The sequence below is a fragment of the Eleutherodactylus coqui genome, chromosome 7 (assembly GCF_035609145.1).
Source record: "Eleutherodactylus coqui strain aEleCoq1 chromosome 7, aEleCoq1.hap1, whole genome shotgun sequence".
NCBI lineage: Eukaryota > Metazoa > Chordata > Amphibia > Anura > Eleutherodactylidae > Eleutherodactylus > Eleutherodactylus coqui.
Window position 1 is genome coordinate 217929931 of NC_089843.1, and position 23424 is coordinate 217953354.

The 23424-nt window shown below is 45.4% G+C and overlaps 1 protein-coding gene across 1 annotated transcript in view; it reads left to right on the forward strand.

Moving 5' to 3' along the window:
• AFF1 (ALF transcription elongation factor 1) overlaps positions 1-19825 on the forward strand; it is an 80158-nt gene extending 60333 nt beyond the window's left edge. The window contains exons 12-21 of the mRNA XM_066574374.1: positions 717-811; positions 2368-2605; positions 4910-5004; positions 5110-5173; positions 9284-9420; positions 9883-9954; positions 10036-10129; positions 10244-10287; positions 13286-13509; positions 15566-19825. Of these exons, the coding sequence (XP_066430471.1) occupies positions 717-811; positions 2368-2605; positions 4910-5004; positions 5110-5173; positions 9284-9420; positions 9883-9954; positions 10036-10129; positions 10244-10287; positions 13286-13509; positions 15566-15687 (1185 nt within the window). The 3' untranslated portion in view covers positions 15688-19825. The remainder of the gene's footprint in view (positions 1-716; positions 812-2367; positions 2606-4909; positions 5005-5109; positions 5174-9283; positions 9421-9882; positions 9955-10035; positions 10130-10243; positions 10288-13285; positions 13510-15565) is intronic.
• The last annotated feature ends 3599 nt before the right edge of the window (positions 19826-23424 follow it).

Genomic DNA, 23424 nt, shown 5'->3' on the forward strand with positions numbered 1-23424 from the left:
GTGTGCTATAGAGAGAACAGATGCTCTCCTACATGCTGTGTAAGCAGACATCAGAGCCATAATGGCCATTGTCTACTCCCAAGCCTAGGGAAGAATGAGAATTAAAGAGCCTGCAGAAGGGAAAACTGGTGATTAAAAAATAAGGTACATTTTATATAATGGCCAGAAATGGTGTTCTTGCTCATGTACATACACATGATGGCCTATTATAAAGACACCTGACATGTTTGGTGTGGTTTAACCTCGTGCTATAAATTGTTGCTCTTTAAGCTTTGTCAAGATTTGGTTATCTGGGTGAACTTACACCGCTTATAAATCCTGGATAGGAAATTTCCTCCTTCCTTCCATCATATAGAGTCAGGCTAATGTCCACGGGCTGGACTGAAGATCGCGAGCGCTATTCCGCCGTGGGGAAGCACTAATGTCACCACGATGAACTTATCTTAATGATAGCTGAATCGCGGCATGCTGCAATTTTCTGCTCATGTACATTGGGCTGCGCTTTCCTTGGTTCACCTATGGAAAGCGTGTCATGCGTGCGCTGTTCTATTATTTATCACTGCGGATCACACTACGGCAAATTGCCAGTGGACAGCCAGCCTAAAATAAAATGTCATGTAATCTTGAATATACAGTGTTTTGTTTTTTGTTTTTTTTTGTTTTTTGTAGTATTTAACACAGTAAAAAATAAAACAATTTTTTTTTTGTATTTTTAGGTGGAAGATGGTGAGAAGAATGGTGGAACACACAAAAAGTTGAAGCTAAATGATACTAAGCCTTCCACCGCCCACAAAGAATCATCCACGAAAAAGTGAGTTTGGTACTATAAGGTCTTACTCTACTGCATCAAAATAAATAACATAGTAGGTCTTATTTTGTAACTTTTTGTAAAAAAACCCCACAAATTGCAGCACTGGGCACGCAGGTCTAGATGTCCACAAAAGCTGAGTGGGATCATCTGAGATGGTTCTCTTGAAAGCACTACCTATAGAGACGTCTTGTGAAACTTACTTAAAGGGGTTGTCCTGCGAAAGCAAGTGGGGGTATACACTTCTGTATGGCCATATTAATGCACTTTGTAATGTACATCGTGCATTAATTATGAGCCATACAGAAGTTATTCACTTACCTGTTCCGTTGCTGGCGTCCCCGTCTCCATGGCTCCGTCTAATTTCAGCGTCTAATCGCCCGATTAGACGCGCTTGCGCAGAAGGGTCTTTTCCCTTCTGGACGGTCCGGGCACGAGCTGCGTTCTGGCTCCGCCCCCTTCTACACGTCATTGCTTAGCTCAGCCCCATCACATGTGCCAATTCCAGCCAATCAGGAGGCTGGAATCAGCAATTGAAAGCACAGAGCCCATGGTGCACCATGGGAGAAGACCCGCGGTGCACCATGGGAGAAAACCGCGGTGCAACATTGGGAAAGGACCGGCGGCCATCTTTAAAAGAAAAGAAGATGCTGCGCGAACTGGGAAGGAGGTAAGCGTTTTTGTTTTTTTTAATTACAAACGGTATTGATTTTAACTGGGCAGAATGCGGGGGTAGGTTGAAAAAAAAAAATTGCATTTCGCCGCGGGACAACCCCTTTAAGACTTCCCATTTTCATGCCAACTGCTGGGCTTTTAGTTACAAAGCTTTGGATGCCTTTTTGTAACCAATGCCAGGACTCGATCATAAAAGGAAGGAATGTGTCTTTTGCATAGAGCCGTTTTTGGCAGAGTTTTTAAAAGCCAAAACAAAAGTGGATAATAAGAATTTAATCATAAAAAGGAAAGATTTGTAGGTCTACCTTTCTATTTACCTGTATATATTTACTTGGTAGATGGTGTGGACATTGCACAATAGGAGGACTGTGCAGTCCGCAGGCGCTGCAGAAGCACAAGTCACTCGCCTTACTTGGTCCCCTGCAGCTCCCAATCCAACATGCCCAGTCCTCCACTGCTCTCCTTCTGGCTCCAGCAATGGCTTCTCTGCACAGGGTGATGTGACCGCTGTCGCCAATCACTGGGTGATCCTGAGTTACATACCGTCAGTAATTGGTGCAGCCGTCACAAGTCCCTGTGATGGGGCATCACTGCGGGAGCTGGAAGAAGCGTGTAGTCAGGGACTGGGGACCAGGTGAGCCGAGTATGACGCCCTTTGTTCTCATACAGAATGGAGTACATTTTTTAAGTATCTCTTGATGACATTTATGGCATAACACATATGGGTTATTTTTGCTTGGCATGAACCACAAAAATGACCTTTCAAAAGGTGCTAGTAACTCGGACTATAGAAATGCTTAAGGGTAAACTGGAAGTCCAAAAGTTTCTTGGTAAGATGGGAAAAAAAAAAACTTACTCATTTCTGATAGCCATTATTTCCACAGGGTGCCTAAAACCTCTTCTGAGGACATCCGTAAGGAACATCAGCAGCAGAAAGCCTCCTCTCCCAAACATCACGCACATAAGAAACCTGAGAAAGCGGCACAGAAGAGGCGCCCCAGCGAGAGTAGCACTTGTAGCCAGCAGTCCACCACTAGCAGCAGCAAAAGTCATAAAGAACTTCCTACTCCCAAACAAAGGAAGGTGGAGGAAAAGAATATGGATGTTTCCAAGAGCAGCAAGGTATGGGTAATGCGTCTAGAATCAATCATCTGCCACTGTGGGACTTTGCAGCAGCAAAGTACGTGTTGGCAAGCGTTAATGCACATGTGCGGGACAGAGAGGCTGCGCTGCTCTTGCGAAGTGTTCAAAATTGGTTGGGTGATGTCTTAAGCTTGACTGACGAAGGATCTGCAGGGCTTCGTAAAGCTATTAATCATTGTCTGATGTAGATAAATAGTGGACCTGTAGGTTGGAAGAACTACAAGCAGGTTCATAAGGAGCTTGTAATATCAGGAGTAGATTGATAATGCTTTGAAGAGCGAGAATGATGAACTTACAATAATTTTTGCAACCTGCGTATTTTTCTCCGCACATAATATATAGTCATGTAGTGGGCAAATTTTTTACTAAAGAAATTTTTCTGATTTTAGCTGTTTTGCTACAGGAAGCAGACAGCTCCGTATATTGTGCAGTGGCCCGAGTTGGTACTGCAGGCTAAGTACCATTCACTTCAATAGGACTCAGCCTGCAGTACCAACCTGGGCCACTGCACAATGTATAAAACAGTTTGCTTCCTGGCGCAAAACGGCTAGAAGTAGAACAAGCCCTTTACATATTTAGAACAAGATCAGTAGTTTTGTGAAAAAATGAAGGGTCTATGAGATGGATGGATATGGTACAGGACAGGCATGCACAATGAAAACTTCACTGCTGCTTCCTAATAATGCAAGGCGGCTCTGACGGGCACATGTGCAATAGATCCATCCTGTTATATAGGGCATGTGCTGTGGCTCCCTTTTTAACTTTTAACTTGCGTCTCAGCACAGGATAGGCAAACCAGCAGCTCCTCGCCTCTGATTCTGCATCTTGAGAAGTTGTGCCCACTCCCCACGCAGCCACAGAACAGAGCCCTGACCCAGTATTACCTCTATTCTGCCCCTCTGCCTGCCAGGTTTGTCAGGAGTCTCCTGTTGCATAGCCTCCACCCGGTCATGGGCCATGCTTCCCGACATACCTAATTTGTGTACCACTGCCAGGACTGCAGCTGCTTATACTATTAAGTGTGCTTCTGAGTCTGTAGTAGGTGCTCACCGTTCAGAGCCCCCCCCCCCCCTCTCCTTGCTACAGTCCGGGGGATAACTAGATGATGGGAGAGATCTCTGTATTGTCCCCTGATATATTATATATAGTTACTATGTCGCCCCTCAGCCACCTTTTTTTTTAGTCCGCCATTCCATTTATTACTTTAGTTGCCCCCTTTGTACCCGCTCAAGCTCTGATATGTCCTCCTTGAGTACCGGTGCCCAAAACTGTCCGCAATATTCCATGTGTGGTCTGACCAGTGACTTGTAAAGAGGGAGAACAATGTTCTTATCATGCGCCCCTAGACCACTTCCGATGCACTCCAGGATCCTACCTTCCTTGGCAGCAGCTGCCTGACACTGGTTGCTCCAGTTAAGCTTACAGTTAACTTAAACAAGCCCCAAAGTCCTTCTCCATGTCAGTGTCCCCCAGTGGTTTCCCATATAGTGTGTAATGGTGACATGTATTTCCTCTGCCCATGTGCAGAAGGAAATACATGTCGCCATTCTCCCCCAGACCAAGCATTCTCATTTTATATACCAACCTTTTATGCAGCACAGTATCAAACCCTTGGAAAAGTCCCGATACATAAGCTCAAACAACTCTCTACAATCCAGTCTGGAACTTGCCTCCTTGTAGAAGCTGATCAGGTTGGTGTGACAGGAGCAATCTCTCTGTAACCCATGCTGATACGGAGTTATACAGACGTTTTCCTTGAGGTCCTCCAGGATGGCATCTCTTAGAAACCCCTCAAACATTTTACCTAGAATAGAAGTCAGACTTACCGGCCTGCAGTTTCCAGGTTCACTTTGGTAGTCACATGGGCAGCACAGAAAGACCGCCCATTTCTCACGGAGAAGAGACAAACCACTATGTAGGTCTAGAAACCCGAATGAGTACCAAGAAAGCAGCTAATGAGTCTCTGAAGGCATGTTTTGGGTCACATTTTACATGGACTATTAGCTTATAGGGCTTTTGGGGGGGAAAAAATTCTTTGATAACCCCATTTAACATTGGAGGCTCCCCTCCAAAAGGAAAGGTAATCATGGGTGTTGTGAGGAGGCTGACATGGTAAGTTGGCTAAAGAATGGAGTGTTTTCAGCAGGTTTATGTGGAATGTGAGGTAACAAAGTTTTGTGGGAGGGGGAGGGGGAGGGGGAGATCTGGTATTTGCTGTCTCTATAAGAAATTATTTAAAATAACTCTTAAGACTAAATTTTTCTTTTTTATAAAAATTTCCAGGATTCTACAGAAAATAACACGCATGCTTTCCCAGTGCCGCCTTTACCAAATGGCAATGCCAAGCCAACAAGAGCCCTGTTGAAGTTGGACTGGAAGTAAGTGTTCTTGGGTGAACATCCGTGAGAGTGTTGCTGTTTCCTGAGGGCTGTATTGTTAAGTGTTTCTAAAAAACGGACTTGTCTTCACTGACTCTTCTTCAGGTTACATTCACCGGAACACTATATGAAGGAGGCCAAGAAACTGAAACACAAAGCCGATGCCATGGTGAGTTACATCTGCCTGTTTAGACTAGTCGCCACTCCCGTCGGGTTTTAGTAAATACTTGTATTCCCCATAAAGTAACAATTCTGGAGCATCTTTTAGTAGACCTGTGGTGGTCAGTATCTGATCTTCCACCTAGAAATGGATGCATAAATTGACAACGGGGTGTAAACAGATGGGGAGGTCTCCTTACATAATGTAATACTAGTCCAGTTACTGCTGACAATAGGAGACTATGTAAGGATTCTTCCTACTGGACAAGAAAAATTGGTTTCATCCAGTTATCACTTTATTCCTAAATTTTCAAGAAGAAGAACGGAGGCCCAACACGGTTATGATGAGTCGCTACCAAATTGTTCTATTATGGAGAATACAACTGAGCGGACAGCTGAGAGATCCTCTTTACTGCTGGGTCTACATGGGACGACTGTTGGCTTAACGACCGCACGAGAGCCGGCGTCACCGCTAAGGTTGTTGGCGCCCGTGTAGAGCGTGTACACAGGCAGATCACCGCTGACCATTGTGTACTTCTCGCTCAGTGCTACACATTCTATGTGAAGTGCTGAGCGGGAGCGTTTACACGCAGCGAGACGTCCGTCATCCAGCAACGATTTTTATGCTGGTTGAAAGTGAGCGATAAGAAAAAGTAACCAAACTGTAAAGTGTTTTTGCATTTAGACGTAACGGGTTTGAACGCATTTTGCACGATAATCTGTCTTTGTAAATGGCCCTAAAGAGTGCTTCGTATCTCTGTATGCTAGGCGATGCAACTAATGTAAAGCCAAGATTGGTTGCACCGTAGTAACCCTGGGGGGGTGATGGATGCCTGTCAGAATGTAGTGCACTTGCTACAAAGTATCATAGTTGCTAAAAGCTTCCACATTAGTTTACGATCCTGTTTCTGTATTTTTACCTAATCCCATTCTGGCAGTAACAATGCCTGGTTGGCGTGTCCTACCCGGTCTATGTGCTGTTCTGTGCCCCCAGGCGTTTGGTGCCGCTTCGGCCACACGCTGTAAATGTAAAGCTGGCCATACACATGCAAGAGCTGTTGTTTGAAAGCTCTTTCTGGCAGCTTAGTGCTGAGCATCAATAGCCAGCTGGCTCTAGCATGTACTTTATTCTTTCACTGGGGAGAGGAGTACCTCATTGCCAAACTCCTCTCACAGCAACTTTAACACACTGAAATCCAACATGTATGACCCCCCCCTGTACTCCGTAAGCTGCCCATCCATACATGAGCGAGTCCACCGTCCCTGCCAAGATCAGTGGGTTTGACTGCGTATATAATCGCTTAGGACAGACTGGTTGCTCAGATCACCCATCCTGTTTGAAAGGCTACCAAATTTTATTAATTTCATTATTTTGTGCTATGGGAGGGAAGTAGTAGACTTCGAATATCTGATCACAGCCTTACCTGCAGGAAGAAACTTAAGGGGTTTTCCCCCTAACTTAAAATTGCACCATAACCACCTTGTAATTCTTGGTTGCAGCTGACCAGGACATGTGACTGCTTCAGCCAATCACTGGCAATGGAAGATCACCACTGTGGCCAGTGATTGGCTACAGGAGTCACAAGTCCTGGTAAGCCGAAAGTGCAAAGTGGTTGTGGAGCAATTTTACTTTTGTGGGAAAACCCCTTTAAGGAGACAAAGGCATAGAAAAGTTGGCTTATATCTGGCAACCAAATTATTTGCATTGTTCAGGCCTGGCTATATTGCTCATTGACTGTAGTACAGTTTTGTGCTTCTAAATCCTACTACATATGGGTTGCCGTACCCACGTCTTCTGGAGACCGGGCCTTCAGAGTATTACCAACACCATTCTTACACCTGCTATGTATAAATAGAATAGATATATAAAGAGATGAGCGAGCGTACTTAGTAAGGACAGATACTCGAGTGAGTATCGTCCTTACCGAGTACCTGCCTGCTCGCCGGCAAAGTTTCGGGTGCCGATAGGGGTGAGCGCTGTGTCACCGGGGAGAGAGATCTCTCTCCCGTTCTCCCTTGCTCTTCCCTGCCCCCCACCGGCACCCGAATCTTTGCGCGGGCAAGTACATGGTAAGGACGATACTCGCTCGAGTATCTGTCCTTACTAAGTACGCTCGCTCATCTATATATATATAAAACCTCATTTCCACACAGCGATGTGCATATCTTGCATATATCTTTCATACCAGAAAAAAACGTGATTGTGATTTCGGTATTTACACGTTCAGATAATCGTAAATTGAATCCTTTGCATTATCGAAGCATGTAAAGGCATCTTTAACCGGGTCTCAAAAAGACCTGCGGAGATCTTTACTGCTTTTATCCCTAAACATGTTAACGAACATTGAGAGAATTAGCAGTTTGGTCAGTTTAAGTACTTTTCCCTGCCCCACATTGTTGATATGCGCACTTATTCTTGCACACTCTCTAGCGGGTTGAGTGTAGTCTGACTTTAAAGTTGGAAGCTGCTGGTTTCTTGCATGAGTAATACAGGGAGAATGCCCCCCTCACAAGCTATTTGTGATATATGTACCGGTCGCCATATGCTTCCTGGCAATCTGCCGGTTTCGCTGTTTACATTCCTTCTGAGAGGGATTAGCCAATCCCGTCCACAAGCGCTCGTCTGTACGAGTACAGAGCGTATTAACCGCTTCGGAGGCTTGCATGGTGTGTGCTGCTATGTACTGAGGACCATCGCATGACCAGAAGACCCAAAATGAAGCCCACCTATCAAACTAGTAAACTTGGTTTCCACACAGGCATACTTTTAAGTGAAAATAGATTCACTCGAGACGCACATAATGGACACCGGTATGTTGTTGCAGGCAGCGCTGCATCAACTTGTGCCAAGATGTGTTTGGCACGCCTTTGTATTGTCAATTAATTAGTCAGGAGTGTCGCAGTCTCATTGGGCTTCACCTTCCTAATAGCCTCATGGACTATCGCCAGCGAAATATTACCCAAGAAGCCCACATGGGAATAGCTGCCATCCACCCCATACCTTTTTAAAAGACCTGTTGGTAGTGGCTGACAGCCATGAATACTAAAATACCAAATTTGTGTAGGGTTTTTTTTTTTTTCTTGGCTTCATAGGCAATATGCAATAGCAGTCCTGTGGGCTTTCAGAAGGCCCCCAGCTGCCATGGCATTTGAATGACACCCCGCATTGCATTGGGCCATTTGGGACCAATGAGCATCGGGATGTTTAAATGCCGCTGTCAGAATTGATGACAGCATTTAAAGGGTTAACAGCTCTGATCAGCGGCACCTCTGATCTGAGCTGTTGCATTTGGGTGTTGGCTGTAAGAAACAGGCGGCACTCACATTGTACTTAGTTGGATCGGCCCCTGATCCCCCTGTATACAAACCCAGAACCTCCATGACCCAACTGTACATCATAGAGCATTAAGGGGGGGGGGCGGTGGTGGATGGATGGATGGATGGACTGCCATACGCCATATAATGCCACAGAGCCATAGAACGTCTTAGTCTGGAGAGGCTTGTTGACTTCTGTAGGAGACTGTTGCCGGAGTGCTCTGTATGTACAGAGGTCATAGAGCGGGGGGGGGGGGGGGGAAGAGGAGGTAAATTGTCACAATCGCCCGCTGTAAATGGTGGGTCTTATCTACAATAGGCGATGGTTGAACGATTGTTATGCTAGTGCAGTAATACACAGTTCTGTCTGTATTGGCAGTCACAGCAGTTCGTACTGGCCATATACTATACTGTATGTTCGTTGGCACGGGGCGCAGAACTATCAGTGTGGAACGTTCTTTCATGGAATGCTCGTTAGTGTAACGGCCAACTGGACCAGGTACAGCCAAATACCAGTGTTAGCTGTGATGATCACTATGGAAAAGCGAACGCTGCACAACCAGAAGCGTCGGTACATTTTGTGTCTAAGCGGCAAAAGTGAAAACTGCAACATTTCAGTAGTTTTGTTTTTTTTTTGTTTTTTTTCTATAAATCTAGTGATATAGAAAACTTGCAAAAATGAGAACCTAGAAACCAGGTTTATCAATAAGTCACTTGTTAACCCTTTCATTTCTCTCTTCCCATTTCTGTCAGCTGGATGTTTTAGATTGGTTTATTAACAACTTTTTCCCAATTCTCATTCTAGTCAGACAAGATTGGAAAATCCTTCAACTACCTGGACGCCGCCATGTTCTTCATTGAGTGTGGAATCGCAATGGAAGCAGATGTACAGGCACCAAAGTCTGCCTACACCATGTTTGCTGAAACCGTTGATCTCATAAAGTGAGTGAGTCTCGTGTGAACTAATAAACCATAGATGTGTGTTTGCAGTATTGTGCAGCATTAAAGAAATTGTCCAGTGCCCTTAAGGAAGGCGAATACCCGCTGCTGCCACCTTGGAGTGGAATTATGGGGGAATGTGGTAGTCTAAGACTGAGATGGTGCAAGTAATAGAGGTCTACTTTCTCCATGTGAGTGTATGGGTACCCACGCTGGGTGACGTTGCTCGCCAGTGCCTGGTGGAGCAAGGAGAAGGAAGTTGCGAAGTAGTCTTTTTTTTCCTTTGCCTCCACTAGTGCTTGGTATCGTCAGGATGAGGTTGGGGTAGTCACTAAAATCATCATTTTTGGTTTTACTTGCGTTATTGGTTGCAACCACTTTTTATTAGGCAAAATTGCCCATATGACAGGTGTGACCGGAGACTTCGGAGTGACTTATTCGGATGTCCTCTCTCTCCTCCCATAGGTTTATTATGAAGCTGAAGAACTTCTCTGACAGTTCAGCACCTGCACATGAGAGATCATTTGCAGTGTTATGGTATGTATGTGTTTCTACTCCTACATTGGGTTGTAGTCCTTTGCTTGCATGATACTAATCTCTATTCTTTCCTCAATGTAGTATGCGCTGCCAGTCCGTTCTCTACATGGCAATGTTTCGCTACAAGAAAGACACCGCTTTAAAGTATTCCCGCACTCTTGGGGAGCACTTCAAGGTAAAATGCTGCAGCTTTCCAGATGAACTATTTAACGTCGGACTAATTAAAATGTTATAACCTGCTAAATATTGTAAATTTAATGAATTTTGCCTTTTTTTTTTTTAAACCTAGAGTTCATCCAGAGCCGCCCAGGCGCCTTCCCCGTGTGTTGCTAGGTAAGCAGAACCAGTTTTTATCCAGAACCGCAAATGTCATCTTGCCGGACTAATGATATTTAATGCTTATGCAAACAACCATAATTTGCCTCCTTAAAGCACTAAGCTTTTATAAGTCTTCCGTGGCGCTCCATGGAGTTCTTCTCCACCTTTGTTTGCCTTTTGTTTTCTTAGTTTGTTTTTTTTTGGGGGGGGGGGGGGGATTCTGTAAGATTCTGAAAAAGATTATGCCTATATAGCCATGGACTCTCACCCCCTAAGGCCTGGCTCACATGAATGGGTCAGTCTGCATGCGGGTGATAGCTGTGAGCCCAGCTGGTGACCCTGCGTACTGCAAGTACCGGTATTGTGAATGGCTGTGGAAGCTCTCAGGCGATCATGCACAGTGCAGGGTTTTTATTTCCTTTGCATTTCCTGCACCGTCGAGGGTACCGGCAGCCCATATGCGATAATTGCATATGGGCTGCGGGTCAGATGCCTCCATTGACTTCAATGGAGGACTTCCGCACGGATTCCGCAGCAAAACAGAGCATTCTGCAATTTTTCTTCCGCTGGTGGAATACTACATTTGTATCTGCAAGTGTAAAGGAAAATGTAAAAGTACCTGCCTTACAATGCCGCGTCTGACCTCGGGTTTATTGTAGATTTTTATTTATTTTTCTTGTTTAAACACATTTGGTGCAGATCTGATTTGTCTTCCAGTTTGAAGGCTCTGCGCGAGCGGCGATGACCTTAGCGGTGACGTCTGCAGTCGTCCTAATAGACAGACGGACCTCTGGAAATCCTGGGAATCTACTTTCCCAAAACATCATATAAATATCTCAATGATTCCATCCCGAAATAACACAACACCCGGGCAACCCCATATCAGATGGATAAAATACTCCCGTTACTCAGGGCATCTAATACACAGAGGTCAGGGTTGTCTTTCCATTTGAAACAGATGGGTGTCAGATGGCATTGATGAAAGACGTTAAACAATTGAACTAGTTCATTGTTAGCAGCCGGGAAGACAGTAAGATATGATTCCATGGCAGCTTGAATGTCTTCCTCCAGCAGGTGTGAGGCAATCTGCTGCCACTTATCTAAAACCACTAAAGGTGGTGTGTATACAGGATACATGGGACCCGGGCTTCACAGGATAGCTAGAAAGGTACAGGTTAAGATTACCAAATTGACACTCTAATGCATAGCATGAAGTCCATTTTAACCCTTTAATGACACAACTAATTTTAAATGACCACTCCTGCCTCCTTAATCTGACTGCTTGAGGTCTCCTTTATATATTGCAGTCCCTTTCATGTAGCGCTGCTGCCTGTCTGATACTTATCAGGCACCATCTTGATGGTTAGATTTTTATTTTCACTTTCACAATCTGGAGACTCTATACCATTTCTGCCTGCTGGGTGGACAGTTAACAATCGTTTGTTTTCTGTATTCTTCTAAATAAGCTACAGATGGGAGGATGAGCTGTGATCTCCTCCATTATAACTGTGCTTAGAGGGGGGACAAAGACACTCCTGTTACAGTAAGTGATCAGTTTCCATCGTAGGATCCATGTAGTAACCCCTCACAAGACTAAGAAACTGACAAGAAACTTAACACACAACCCCAAGCAATTCTGAGCTGGTCTTACGTGAGATCACATAACTCTTTGAGGTGGCCGAGAGTTTCAGATAGAAAGGAAAAACAAACCAAGGTAACACTAGCTGACTTATATATATATATTGAGGGCCAATCTACTTAAACACTAGTGATTTTTTTTTTTTTTTTTTTAAGAACCAGTGAATCATTTGCCCCTAATAATATACTTACATATTTATCCCAAAATAATACCTAAAAACTAAGCATATATACTCGAGTATAAGCCTAGTTTTTCAGCACATTTTTTTTTGTGCTGAAAAAGCCCCCCATAGCTTATACTCGAGTCAGCGAAGGGCTTAAAAAAAACACACCAAAAAAAAACCTTTATACTCCCCTCCCAGCCGGCGGCTGTGTTCCCGGTGGCGATGCGGCAAGCTGCTTGAATTCTCCCCGCTGTCATTCCCTTGCATCCTCTCTGCTCGGCTCTGTCATCCCCTACCATCGACACTGTGGTTGGATCGAGCGGCAGCCAATCACAACCAGCGCTCAATTATTCACAGCCAATTAATGAATGACATTTACTTATTGGCTATAAATGATCGAGGCCAGGCTGTGATTGGCAGGCTCTCGATCCAATCACAGCGCTTACTTACACAGCGCTGATGGCGGGGGATTTGAAAATTGAGCAGGGAGACGACAGCGGGGAGAATTCAAACCGCTTGCTACACAGACTGGGAGGTGGGTATGGAGGTTTTTTTCTTTAGCTAGTATATACTTGAGTAGAGCTCGGCTTATAATCGAGTCAATAAGTGTTCCCATTTTTTTGTGATAAAACTTGTTGACTTGGCTTATACTCGGGTCGGCTAATACTCCGGAATATACGGGTAATTCCACACAGTCTTCATACAGATACTCTATTAAAATAGAAACTATATCTGTTCTGTGGCGCTAAAATGAAAAAAGGCAATCTTTCACATTTTGATCGGTGACCTCTCATATCCTCTTTAATGTAACCGAGAAGCCTCGAGTCGGCGTGTGAGCCGTGGATTCTGCAATTTCAGTTGGCTAGAACTGTTTTCCACGTTCCATTCCAGTGGAATGTTTGCCATAGTTCATACGGTGCAGATTTGGAATCCATGTTATGTGAAGAGAAGACTTGACCCTTCAGTCCGTACTGCGGAGAGAACTAGCAAAGCCGAAATGTGAAGGTTGGACCTCGGATTGTGCGGTGGGTTCAGCGGCAGATTGCTCTGATGGGAAAAGTCCACCCTGAGAGAATTGCCCAAATGCTGCTCTCAGATCCGTAAACTATTCAGACCTTGGAATGGCACTAACGGACAGGCTTGTCTTCTGTGAGGACCTTTGCTCAACCAAGCTGTGCATTTCTGAAATGGATAAACTTTTTGTTTTGTAGAAGTACCGGTACGCCTTCCCCCATGTCCCCGACGCCTTCACCCGCCAGCTCTGGAGGATCTCAGCCAGGGTCCATTGCCAGCAACAGTGGAGGGCAGAATCCTTCAGTCACTATTCCTCAGATGATACACCAGATAGCATCATCTTACGTCAATATCACTTCCTACTTCCTTTATGCCTATGACATATGGGAACAAGCTGATGCGCTCGCAAAGAAGAATAAAGGTATGATCTAGTTCTTTACTGTATAGCAAATGTTTGCAATTATACATTTTGGCCACTAGTTGGTGGTATTTTTTTAGCCTTATAGTAATAATCCAATGCCAATCCAATTTCCCTACCACCCGCACACTCCCCGGCTCGTATTTATTTTGGGTGGGAAAGAGCATTGTGGATTCCTTGGAATTACTCAACAGAAACACATAAAAATGTTATGATGGCATTTTTTGAAAAGTAACATTCCAATCCAGTGTCTGCCCTCGTCCAACATTAAGATTTCCCTGCATAGCTCCGATTTCGGAGGCTGTTTTGCATATGTATGCTACAGTATTGGTGTGCCAGAGTATTTGTGTACTCTGACGTTTTAGTGCTATCCTGTATACTGTAACATACATATGCAGAACAGCCTCAGACATCGGAGCTCTGTCCTGTATACTGTAACGTACATATGCAGAACAGCCTCAGACATCGGAGCTCTGTCCTGTATACTGGAGCATGCATACGCAGAACAGCCTCCGACATCGGAGCACTGTCCTGTATACTGTTAGAAACATGTTGGACTTTGCCTGACATGGGATCTATGCTGGGAAATCTTAAAGGGATTGTCCCGCGAAAGCAAGTGGGGTTCAGCACTTCTGTATGGCCATATTAATGCACTTTGTAATGTACATCGTGCATTAATTATGAGCCATACAGAAGTTATACACTTACCCCCTCCGGTGCTGGCATCCCCGGCTCCATGGCGCCGACCGAAGCCGCCGTCTGCCTGGATTAGACGTGCTTGCACTGAAGGGGCCGCTCCGGCGTGCTCGCGCCGCACAGGTCTTCTGCGCATGCGCAGAAGACCTCTGCGGCACGAGCACGCCAGAGCCGGACAGAAGGGGGCAGACTGCACAAGCGCGTCTAATCCAGGCAGAAGGCGGCTTTGGTCGGCGCCATGGAGACGGGGACGCCAACACCGGAGGGGGTAAGTGTATAACTTCTGTATGGCCAATATTTAATGCACGATGTATATTACAAAGTGCATTAATATGGCCATACAGAAGTGCTGAACCCCACTTGCTATCGCGGGACAACCCCTTTAATGTCAGACGAGGGCCGACACTGGAAAGGGTTAAGGATAATTTCCAAGGGATCTGTTTTATTCCATTCTGAGCAATAGTGTCAGAAATGTTGTCAGAACTGGAACTATGAAAGATAAATGTCTAATGTGTATTTATTATGCGACTCTAATTCAGCGCACCAAACCTATGCGAGCGGAGGACAGGAGCGTGCTTGTGCAGAAATTATTCAACTTTTGAAAAAGTAACCAATAATGTGCCCAAAAACATCCCCCGTTTTCCTAACAAAAGAATCAAACTGCCAGACGAGACATAAAACACCCAGAATTGGACCCTGACTTTATAATCTGGCGCAAACTGGTAGAAGAATAAAAAAGGCAAAAAATAAACCTATGGTAAATCACTAAATTATCCCGGTAGACTTTGTAGCCAGATGTGTTAAAGGGGAGAAAAACTATACTGTAAACTGCTCAGTGCGGTATAAATACTCACCTGCTCCCCCGCCACGCCTGCTCTGATGGTGCCCGCCCCCGGCTGCTCCCCACTTCCTGTTGTAGGGGCTGTAGTGTGCCCCAGTGATTGGCTGCAGCGGCCACATGCCATTGGCCTGCTCTGATGGTGCCCGCCCCCGGCTGCTCCCCACTTCCTGTTGTAGGGGCTGTAGTGTGCCCCAGTGATTGGCTGCAGCGGCCACATGCCATTGGGGATGAGGTGAGTATGCCTTTTTTTTATCTCTTTCCACCTAGCTGAGCAGTTTTAAGTATTTGTTTTCTGCCGGACCATCCCTTGAACACACTACACAACTTGTATTTGCTTGTTGGAGGAGCTACTTTATCTCCAAGGATAAACTTGGCTTTGCCTAAACCGCACATCCTGCCCATGATAAGTGAGGCTTCAAGTTTTCATAAATCTGTATAAACATTGACTTTCTCGCAAAGCCCTAGATGTAATCAGATTGTATACGATGCACATGTTCTCACACTGTCTTCTCCATGCTTCAGATTTCTTTGCAGATCTCAGTACAATGGTCTGTCCTTTGGCCCTAAACAGCACTATGCCTGAACTGGTACACTACACTAGACAGGGTTTACATTGGCTGAGGCTGGAATTAAGTATGACTTAAACCGTGCCGGAGGGCACTTACCCTCTGAACTTTTTTTGCACTTTGAAAAGCCTGGAGTTTGCGATTGGTTTCATGAATTCTAGGAATATAAAGATAATATATATATCTATACGGCTCCTGGGTACTGGTGGGGCTGGAAGTCTGCTGAGCATTGCCCGAAACGACGGCACAAAGGTGGCGTGAAGACGAGGAGAGAATCATACACTTTATATTTTTGATGGCGGAAAAGTGCAATGTGGTGTTAAGAGGTCAGACATGTCAGTGGTCTTTAAACATTTCTTAAGAAAACCAGCATGAGAAGAGATGTCTTCTGGAAGATCTTCATCCTCCACATTTTAAGATGCGACGTAACTCAACGGCAAGCCTTTGCTGGCGAACAACTGGAACATGCCAAACGAGCTGGCTCCCTCCTGCCCAAAAATCGGACCGGATGAAGAAGGAAGCGGCTGCACCCCGATCTGTACAGAATATATCGCTACGAGGCAGGGAATAACCTATGACAGCGCATAGCCTGCATCCCTAAATTCAAAGCTTCGTGCCTTAATTCAACTTCTAAGTGTCCTACTGGTTCTGCCATATCTTATTCTCCAGCTACAACTACATTCTTGCACATTATTTTACCATTTCTCTCTGCCGCTTCTCGCACGGTTCTCTAAGCCATCCGGACGATGAAACGATTCAATTCTTGTTGGGGGTCATCTGAACACTTATCAGTTCTAGGACTTCTTTTGATGTGATTTTTAGAGAGAGACCTGGATACTTTTCACCGTTCCCAGCAAGTAGTGTGGCGCGCCGTCAAAGAGAAAGTAGTCCGCACAATCGTACACATGAGTAACGATGAGACCATCCGGGGGTGAGGTTATGGACCTGACACTTAGAGAGGAGCCGTTTATTGATTTCAGTTACTCACTAGTTTTTAGCTTTGACAGAAGACGTTCTCTTATCATTTATGGGGCCATATCCGGTTTAAACGGTCTCTAAGTTGGCCATAAACACAAGACTGTTCGGTTCACAGCTCTCCTCGGCCACAATTCGTCCGGTAACATGCCTACCGGGTTATTCTTATGGAAGAGAATCTCCTGCAAGGCGTGCATATCGCTGAGAGAAACACAACTTATCCAAGTATTGTCTGTTCCCGCGGACAGGACAGAGAGTCAGACAACTTGTGCCTATGGCCACTTTTAGTCAGGGTATTAAAGGGGACTCGTCATGTCAGCGGGGTTGGCTGGTTTGGGGTATAACTTTGCCGCTGCTTCTCTGCTGGCTATATTGCAGATTTTATTTTTACTGTAGTCTGCCTGCCCCCAAGTCTTATTTCCACCCCTCACTTCTGATGTCATCAGTTGACAGCGAGCGGTTAAGGTCACCTGCCTGACAGCTCCAAGAACACGACGGGTCCCCTTTAAGTAATCGGTCAATGAATGATGCATCTTCCTAATTGGCAGCCTTTCCGCTTTACCAGTTTTTACATAGAGGCCAGTGGCTTTTCCCGAATTTAAGGGTCATTGCACAGATCCTTGAAGAAACGGTGTTCCTGACCTGCTGCTATAGTATAAAGAACACTAACATTCCGAAGTATAGCAAATGCTCATATATACACTTTTTTTCCCACCCAAAATGGCATGGAATCTGTACCTCCTGCAGGCATTTACTATATATATATATATATATATATATATATATATATCTATCACACAACCAGTTGGCAATACACATAGGGGGCAATCTATTACAGGATGTGTGGGGTTAAAAAAAGTTACACGTTCTAGTTCATGCCAAAGTTGTGCAATAACTGCAACTTTTTGCTCTTCCCTCACTGCAGGGTTAATTTGCTGGAGGGGGGGAGGGGCACATTATCTCAGACTGTAGCTCATTATAACTCCTTAACCCAAAAGTTAATCATCTATATTTTGATGGTGCCTGCAATTATAAGTGAGACCTTGCTTGCAGTGCTTCTCGGGAATAAAACCGCATTCTTATTAAAAATCCACAGACGGGCGGCTCAAGTTTCAACAGAGGAAAATAATGATTCTGAAACCATTCCAAGCGGCATTCAAGTTTATCAGGGCAAACCCTAATTAGACACTTAATACATAAAATTGTTCAAGGCCATTTCATTAACATGCTCTCCCAGGGAACGCTGCAGAATATTAACCTTTTGTTGGCAGGACATTTTCCAGCCTCTTGCTTGCAGACAGCGGTGCTTTAGCTGGTAGCTATAGACCGCCCCAGGGGAAGGTTCTCATTGTATTAGACAGCAGTTCCCTAAAATCTACTTAAAAATGTTCCCTTTACTATAAATGTTTCGTACTGGTGGGGAAAAACGAGGGATTTCATCAGGTTTCCTGTGACTTCTCCATCTCTTGCCATTAACAGACGGAGCTTGTATTCTTCAAGAGTGGAAAATATGAATTCTCCACCGACCCGGATTCTGGGGTCACTCCTACTTACAAATGGCTTGGTCCTATTGCTATAGCAGGGGAATCGCTGTCTAATGGTAGGCTCTCCAGAGGTTGCAAGGACGGGGTATCACAGTCATGTCATGGTATGAGGGTAAATGTAATCTATGTTGCTCTGTCATCTGTAGGAGACCATTCCCATCGGAGCAGATTATTGAGCGTATCGCAGGCTTTCGCTGTAACCTCCCTTTACTCTGCCGGATTAGCATGATATAATAATGTTCCAAGCGCCCCCTGATCTGCACTTTCTAGTCTTTGGCAAGCTTTCAATGCAGAGCACCATCCTATATCTCTCTATGCTGCTCACGTTGTTACTAATGGACTATAGTAATTGGGATCTATAATATTTCCGGTAATTGGGAATATAATGGCTGCCTAGAGCTGAAACTTTATAGATCTGTTTCAAGAGCATTCGGGAAAAACCTCCCCTTCTCACACAATACACACAGAACCACCAAGACCTTCCGAAGCCGTGCTAAACCTTCGTGCATCCCATATGGAATGTATGAACTACTGGTGAAGAGGAAAGTCTGACCCGAAACGTATCAAAGCAAATCCCTTAGGAAATGATTTCCCTAATGTATTTTATTTTTCCTCCTTGTCTCCCGCAATATATTTTGTTTCCTGCAGGCGTCACTTTTGTCCTGTTGGAACAGTTTGCAGATGGTTATGTATACAAGTCAACGGCAACAATGACGCCTCCAGATCTAAAGCAAGCCCTGCACCCCAAATCTCATTGAGTGGTAGTATAACTGTGACTTACGGATGTGCTAAGGACTACTTTCTCTAAAAGCTCGGGACCATAGGCACACCATTCTCATGATTTAGGTTTTATGTTTTACTCAGTTGAACCCTTAGGACATGGACGGTCTGTCACACTACAGCTGACTTGGCTGATGGAACGGCCCTGCGGCGGTCGTGACTGGCAATGGTGTATGCTACTTGGCAGACTTCATAGCTCTGACTATTTTACATTGAGACTTTGGGTACTGCCATTGTCAACCCAAGACTCTGTGCATTCATTACGACACTGCCACCAGTCAGCCGAATGGAACGGACTTGAGTGCAAGTGACACATTTGTGTCGGGCGACTTTCTGTATTTCCTGAGGAAATGGTGAAGAAGAAAATATATATATTTAAAAAAAAAATAAAAAATCAAGATTTATTGAAGTTGCCACAACCGAATCCCGTAAGATGACTTGTACCGTCGTGATACCAGAGCCATAAGCGCCACACCACATTTCAATAATCCGCTATCGCTCAATGGCATCTGTTAAGTGATTGATTCCCCTAACAGGAAGGCCGGGGGGGCCGCCTGCTCCCTAATTCTAATGCGTGCAATGAGAAGATGTGCAAAGAACTATTGATAGAGGGAACTGGTGTATTTTTTAACTACTTCTGGAATAAATCTGCATTCTGGGGCTTCTGTGAATACTCTATAGCTGCCTTGTACAGTTCCTTAGGGCAAGAGAGACTGAACAGATCTGTGATTTTTGTTTTATCTTTTATTTAAAGAAAGTCTATGCGAAATCTCTTTCCAAAGAAGCTGTGCCACTCCTATTTTGTTAATTATATGGACAATGAGGATAATTTGCTGTAAAGAACAGAGAAAAATGATTTATTCTTTCTTTTTGGCAAAAATGTCAGGAATTAAACTGTAAATAAAATATCAAATACATTTTTATGAATGGTTCACTTTCTTTCTTTCCTGAACACCACCTCTCCATGGGAATTGTAGGTTGTGCAGTACGAACGAGGCCTCGGAATTAGTGCTGATGAAGAGGAACCTTGCTTGTAGCACCAAGACCATGTCTGCTTTAGGGTGCATTCACACGAACGTATATCGGCTCAGTTTTCACGCCGAGCTGATATACGTCGTCCTCATCTGCAGGACGGGGGGGGAGGATGGAAGAGCCCAGGAGCAGGAACTGAGCTCCCGCCCCCTCTCCGCCCCTCTGCACCATTTGCAATGGGGAGGGGCGGGGCGGAGCTAATTCGCGGAACCTAGCCCCGCCCCCGCCCCACCTCCTTTCATTGCAAATAGTGCAGAGGGGTGGAGAGGGGGCAGAGAGGGGGCGGGAGCTCAGTTCCTGCTCCTGGGCTCTTCCTGCCTCTCCCCCCCTGCAGATTAGGAGGACGTATATCGGCTCGGCGTGAAAACCGAGCCGATATACGTTCGTGTGAATGCACCTTTTGGCTGCTTTTCAAATGGGTGACAAGTGCGTGATTGTTCTCATGATGCGACAGTGCTACAAATCGCAAGCCCATGCGTTCCATTGGGTTCCTTCACATTGGCGGTTAGTATGTTTGCAGCCTGCTACATTTTGTAGCCCATGTTTCCCTATCGAGCCTTTCATTGTGTTGCATCGTACGCAATTGTGATTTTCGTGCGATGCAACTTTAACAGTATGAAGTCCTACTGTTTTATGAAGCCCCTAACCAGGGGGCAGGGCTTATACTTCAAGCCCTACCTTGAAAATCCTGGCAAAAGAGCGCTACAAAGTCACGATATAGCCGCGGGAAAACGCAGCGTTATCGTACACCTCGTGGGAACACAACTGGGATACGCTGTTGCCCGTGTGAAAGAGGCCTTCGTTTCCTTAGGCTTTGTGTTGATTGATTTCTGTAGATGTGAACAAACCAACCCAGATCAGCAATAAAATCCAAAAGCAGTCCCTCTTGGCGCGCGGATGGCTGAGAGTCAAGCGGCTCTTACAATCCACTAATAGTCAAAACGAGCCAGCGCCGTAAGAGGGAGGATTCGTTTATTACAAAAACATACTAAAAACACCTAAAAAGATGGGCGCATGCTCGGGAGCCCACGCATGCTCGGGAGCCCAGGCAGACGCGTTTCGGAGCGCAAAGTTCTTTGATCGTCGCAGAATGAGCAGTAGAACGATGTATCAGATGTGCATGGGAGGTAAACGCCTACAGAGCTTATGAGCGGCGGTATGTATCCACGGTTCAGGACGACCAGAGTTAACCATCCAAGTGCTGGGTACAAGATTAACGTAGAATCACCTGTGTTCCGCCGTTCTCGTTCTTAATTTACATTTTAATAGAATTGAGAATGAGATTTGCAGAACCCATTTGTGATTATAGAAAGACAAGTCTAGAGCTGCAGACGCTTCATAGAGGAACATGCCGGCTGCATGGTTACTGTTAGGTTTGCAGGTATTGAAAGAACTAAAAAGCCTTCAACCGGGAGAAAATGTGTGTGGGTCGTCTTCACACGACTATTCGCGCACGCAAAACGCAGAGAACAGAACCCATGGATTTAATTGGGTTTGTTTTTCAGAATGATGTTGCACCTGCGGGGGAGGAGGACCTGCTCTATTTTCTTGCTTTTTACACAGCAAAGGCCCCATAGAAGTCTATGGAGATGAGTACAAACTGGAGGGGGGGGGGGGGGGGGGTTGGAACACATCTGGCCCCCATTAGGCTAATTGGCCTTTTAATCCACAACAAGGGTGTGCGTGTGTGAACTGGCCCTGTGTGTAAAAGGTACAGTACTGTGCGCAGATACGTTGCGGCGAGCGGTTTTGCGCGTATGCTCGTGTGAAGGAGCTTTTAAACAGAACTTAGATTCTGAAAGTAGGAACATAACATCCATTAGGTAGAAGTAAGGGATCTTTTTTCTGCATTAATGTTGTTCCCAGCACTGTTTGGTTAATTAACTCTTGACATGCTGTATCGTGGACAATGCTGCTGCCTGCAAGGTCTGCCGGCTCGCACGCATCTGATTGGTCAGTGGGATTGTATAATTCTAGTAAGTTCGCTGCCCACACAGCTCCTTGTGAGCAGTAGGACTATGCGCTGATCTTCTTACAATGTTGTTTTTAGTAGGTTTTGTTCCCTCTTCTGGCGGCGGCTTCTCTTGACTATTTGTTCACATCAGCGTCGCGGTGTCTCCATTGCCGGTTCTAAAATATCTGACAGAAGTAAATAGTGCTGCCATCTGCATGGACTTCAGTTTGTCTGCAGATGTCAACGCAGCCTGAACCGCCCGGACTCTGGGGAGGTACTGCTGCCTCTTGCTGCAGAGCCAATTCGTGGAGCCATAGTAGGTACCTTTAAGTCAGGCCGGCTTCCAATAGCGGAATCTGCAATCGTCACCTGGGCGACATTCCGCACCTATTGAAAAAATAGAACATTCGCATGTCTGCTCAGATAAGCGTATCGCGATTTCTGCAAGCAGATTTAAAATTCTAGCATGTTCTAATTTTGTGCAGAATCTGTATTGATGGCTTCCATTTAATTGAAGTCAATGGAAGCCATCCAACCTGCAGCCCATCTGCAATTAATATGTTGGATAGGGTGCGGTTACCCACATCATCGCCTAGTGACTGGGAAGAACTTTTTTCCCCAAAAAATCTGTACTGCACACGACTATTGGTGATTGTCCGTGGTCGTCCGCAGTACAGCAAAAGCAGGTATGTGGGGTTGTCGGGCAGGGTCAGAGCCTGAATCCAGCTCTGCCATGTGCAGCCGGCTGCAGTGTCTGACCTTTTAATGGCTTAGGGACGGTTTGGGGGATTTTGAGCTTTTTTTTCTCCCCCGTTGATATGGCCATATGAGGGCTTGTGGTTTGGGTGGCGAGCGGTTTTTATTGGTACCATGTTTGGAGGGCAGGGAGAGAAAATGCAAATTTTTTTTTTTTTACTGGTTATTGAAACATACACCTTTTATTAAAACTACAATACAAGTTTATTCAAGGTTCCTTCTGCCCAGGAAGTAGCTACAGCTTTTAGTGGCATGTACCTTAACTAGATGAAGTGGTACTAGCCATAGAGCTTCTAGGCTGAGCACAGCGCCTGTTCCATCCAGTACAAGACAGTCCTGCTGCCCCGATTATTTCCACCACACTGGAGAGAGAATGGTAGACTTTTTTGGTTACGCAACGGAGAAGGTACTGCAGAGGCGCTTCACAAAGGAACTCCTGTGCATTGTTTGCAGCCGAAGGCAACTAACTCTGGTAGGCCTACTACTAATTCTATTCTCCAAAACGTACAAGTCCTGTCCACTAAGGCCTCATGTCCACAGGGAAAATCGGGACCGCTACGGATTCTCCCTCCTGCCCCGCGGACATGAGGGCTGAAAATAACAATTACTCACCTCTCCGCACGCTCCGGATCTTCCCTTCTTCACGGCTTGATCTTCTCTCCGTCGTGCCGGATCTTCTTTCTTTGTCCTGGCGGATGTGCTCTGCACACCGGCTGCGTGCCGCGCACATGCTTCGGGCACATCCAGCGGCCTGAAGAAAGAAGATCCGGCCGC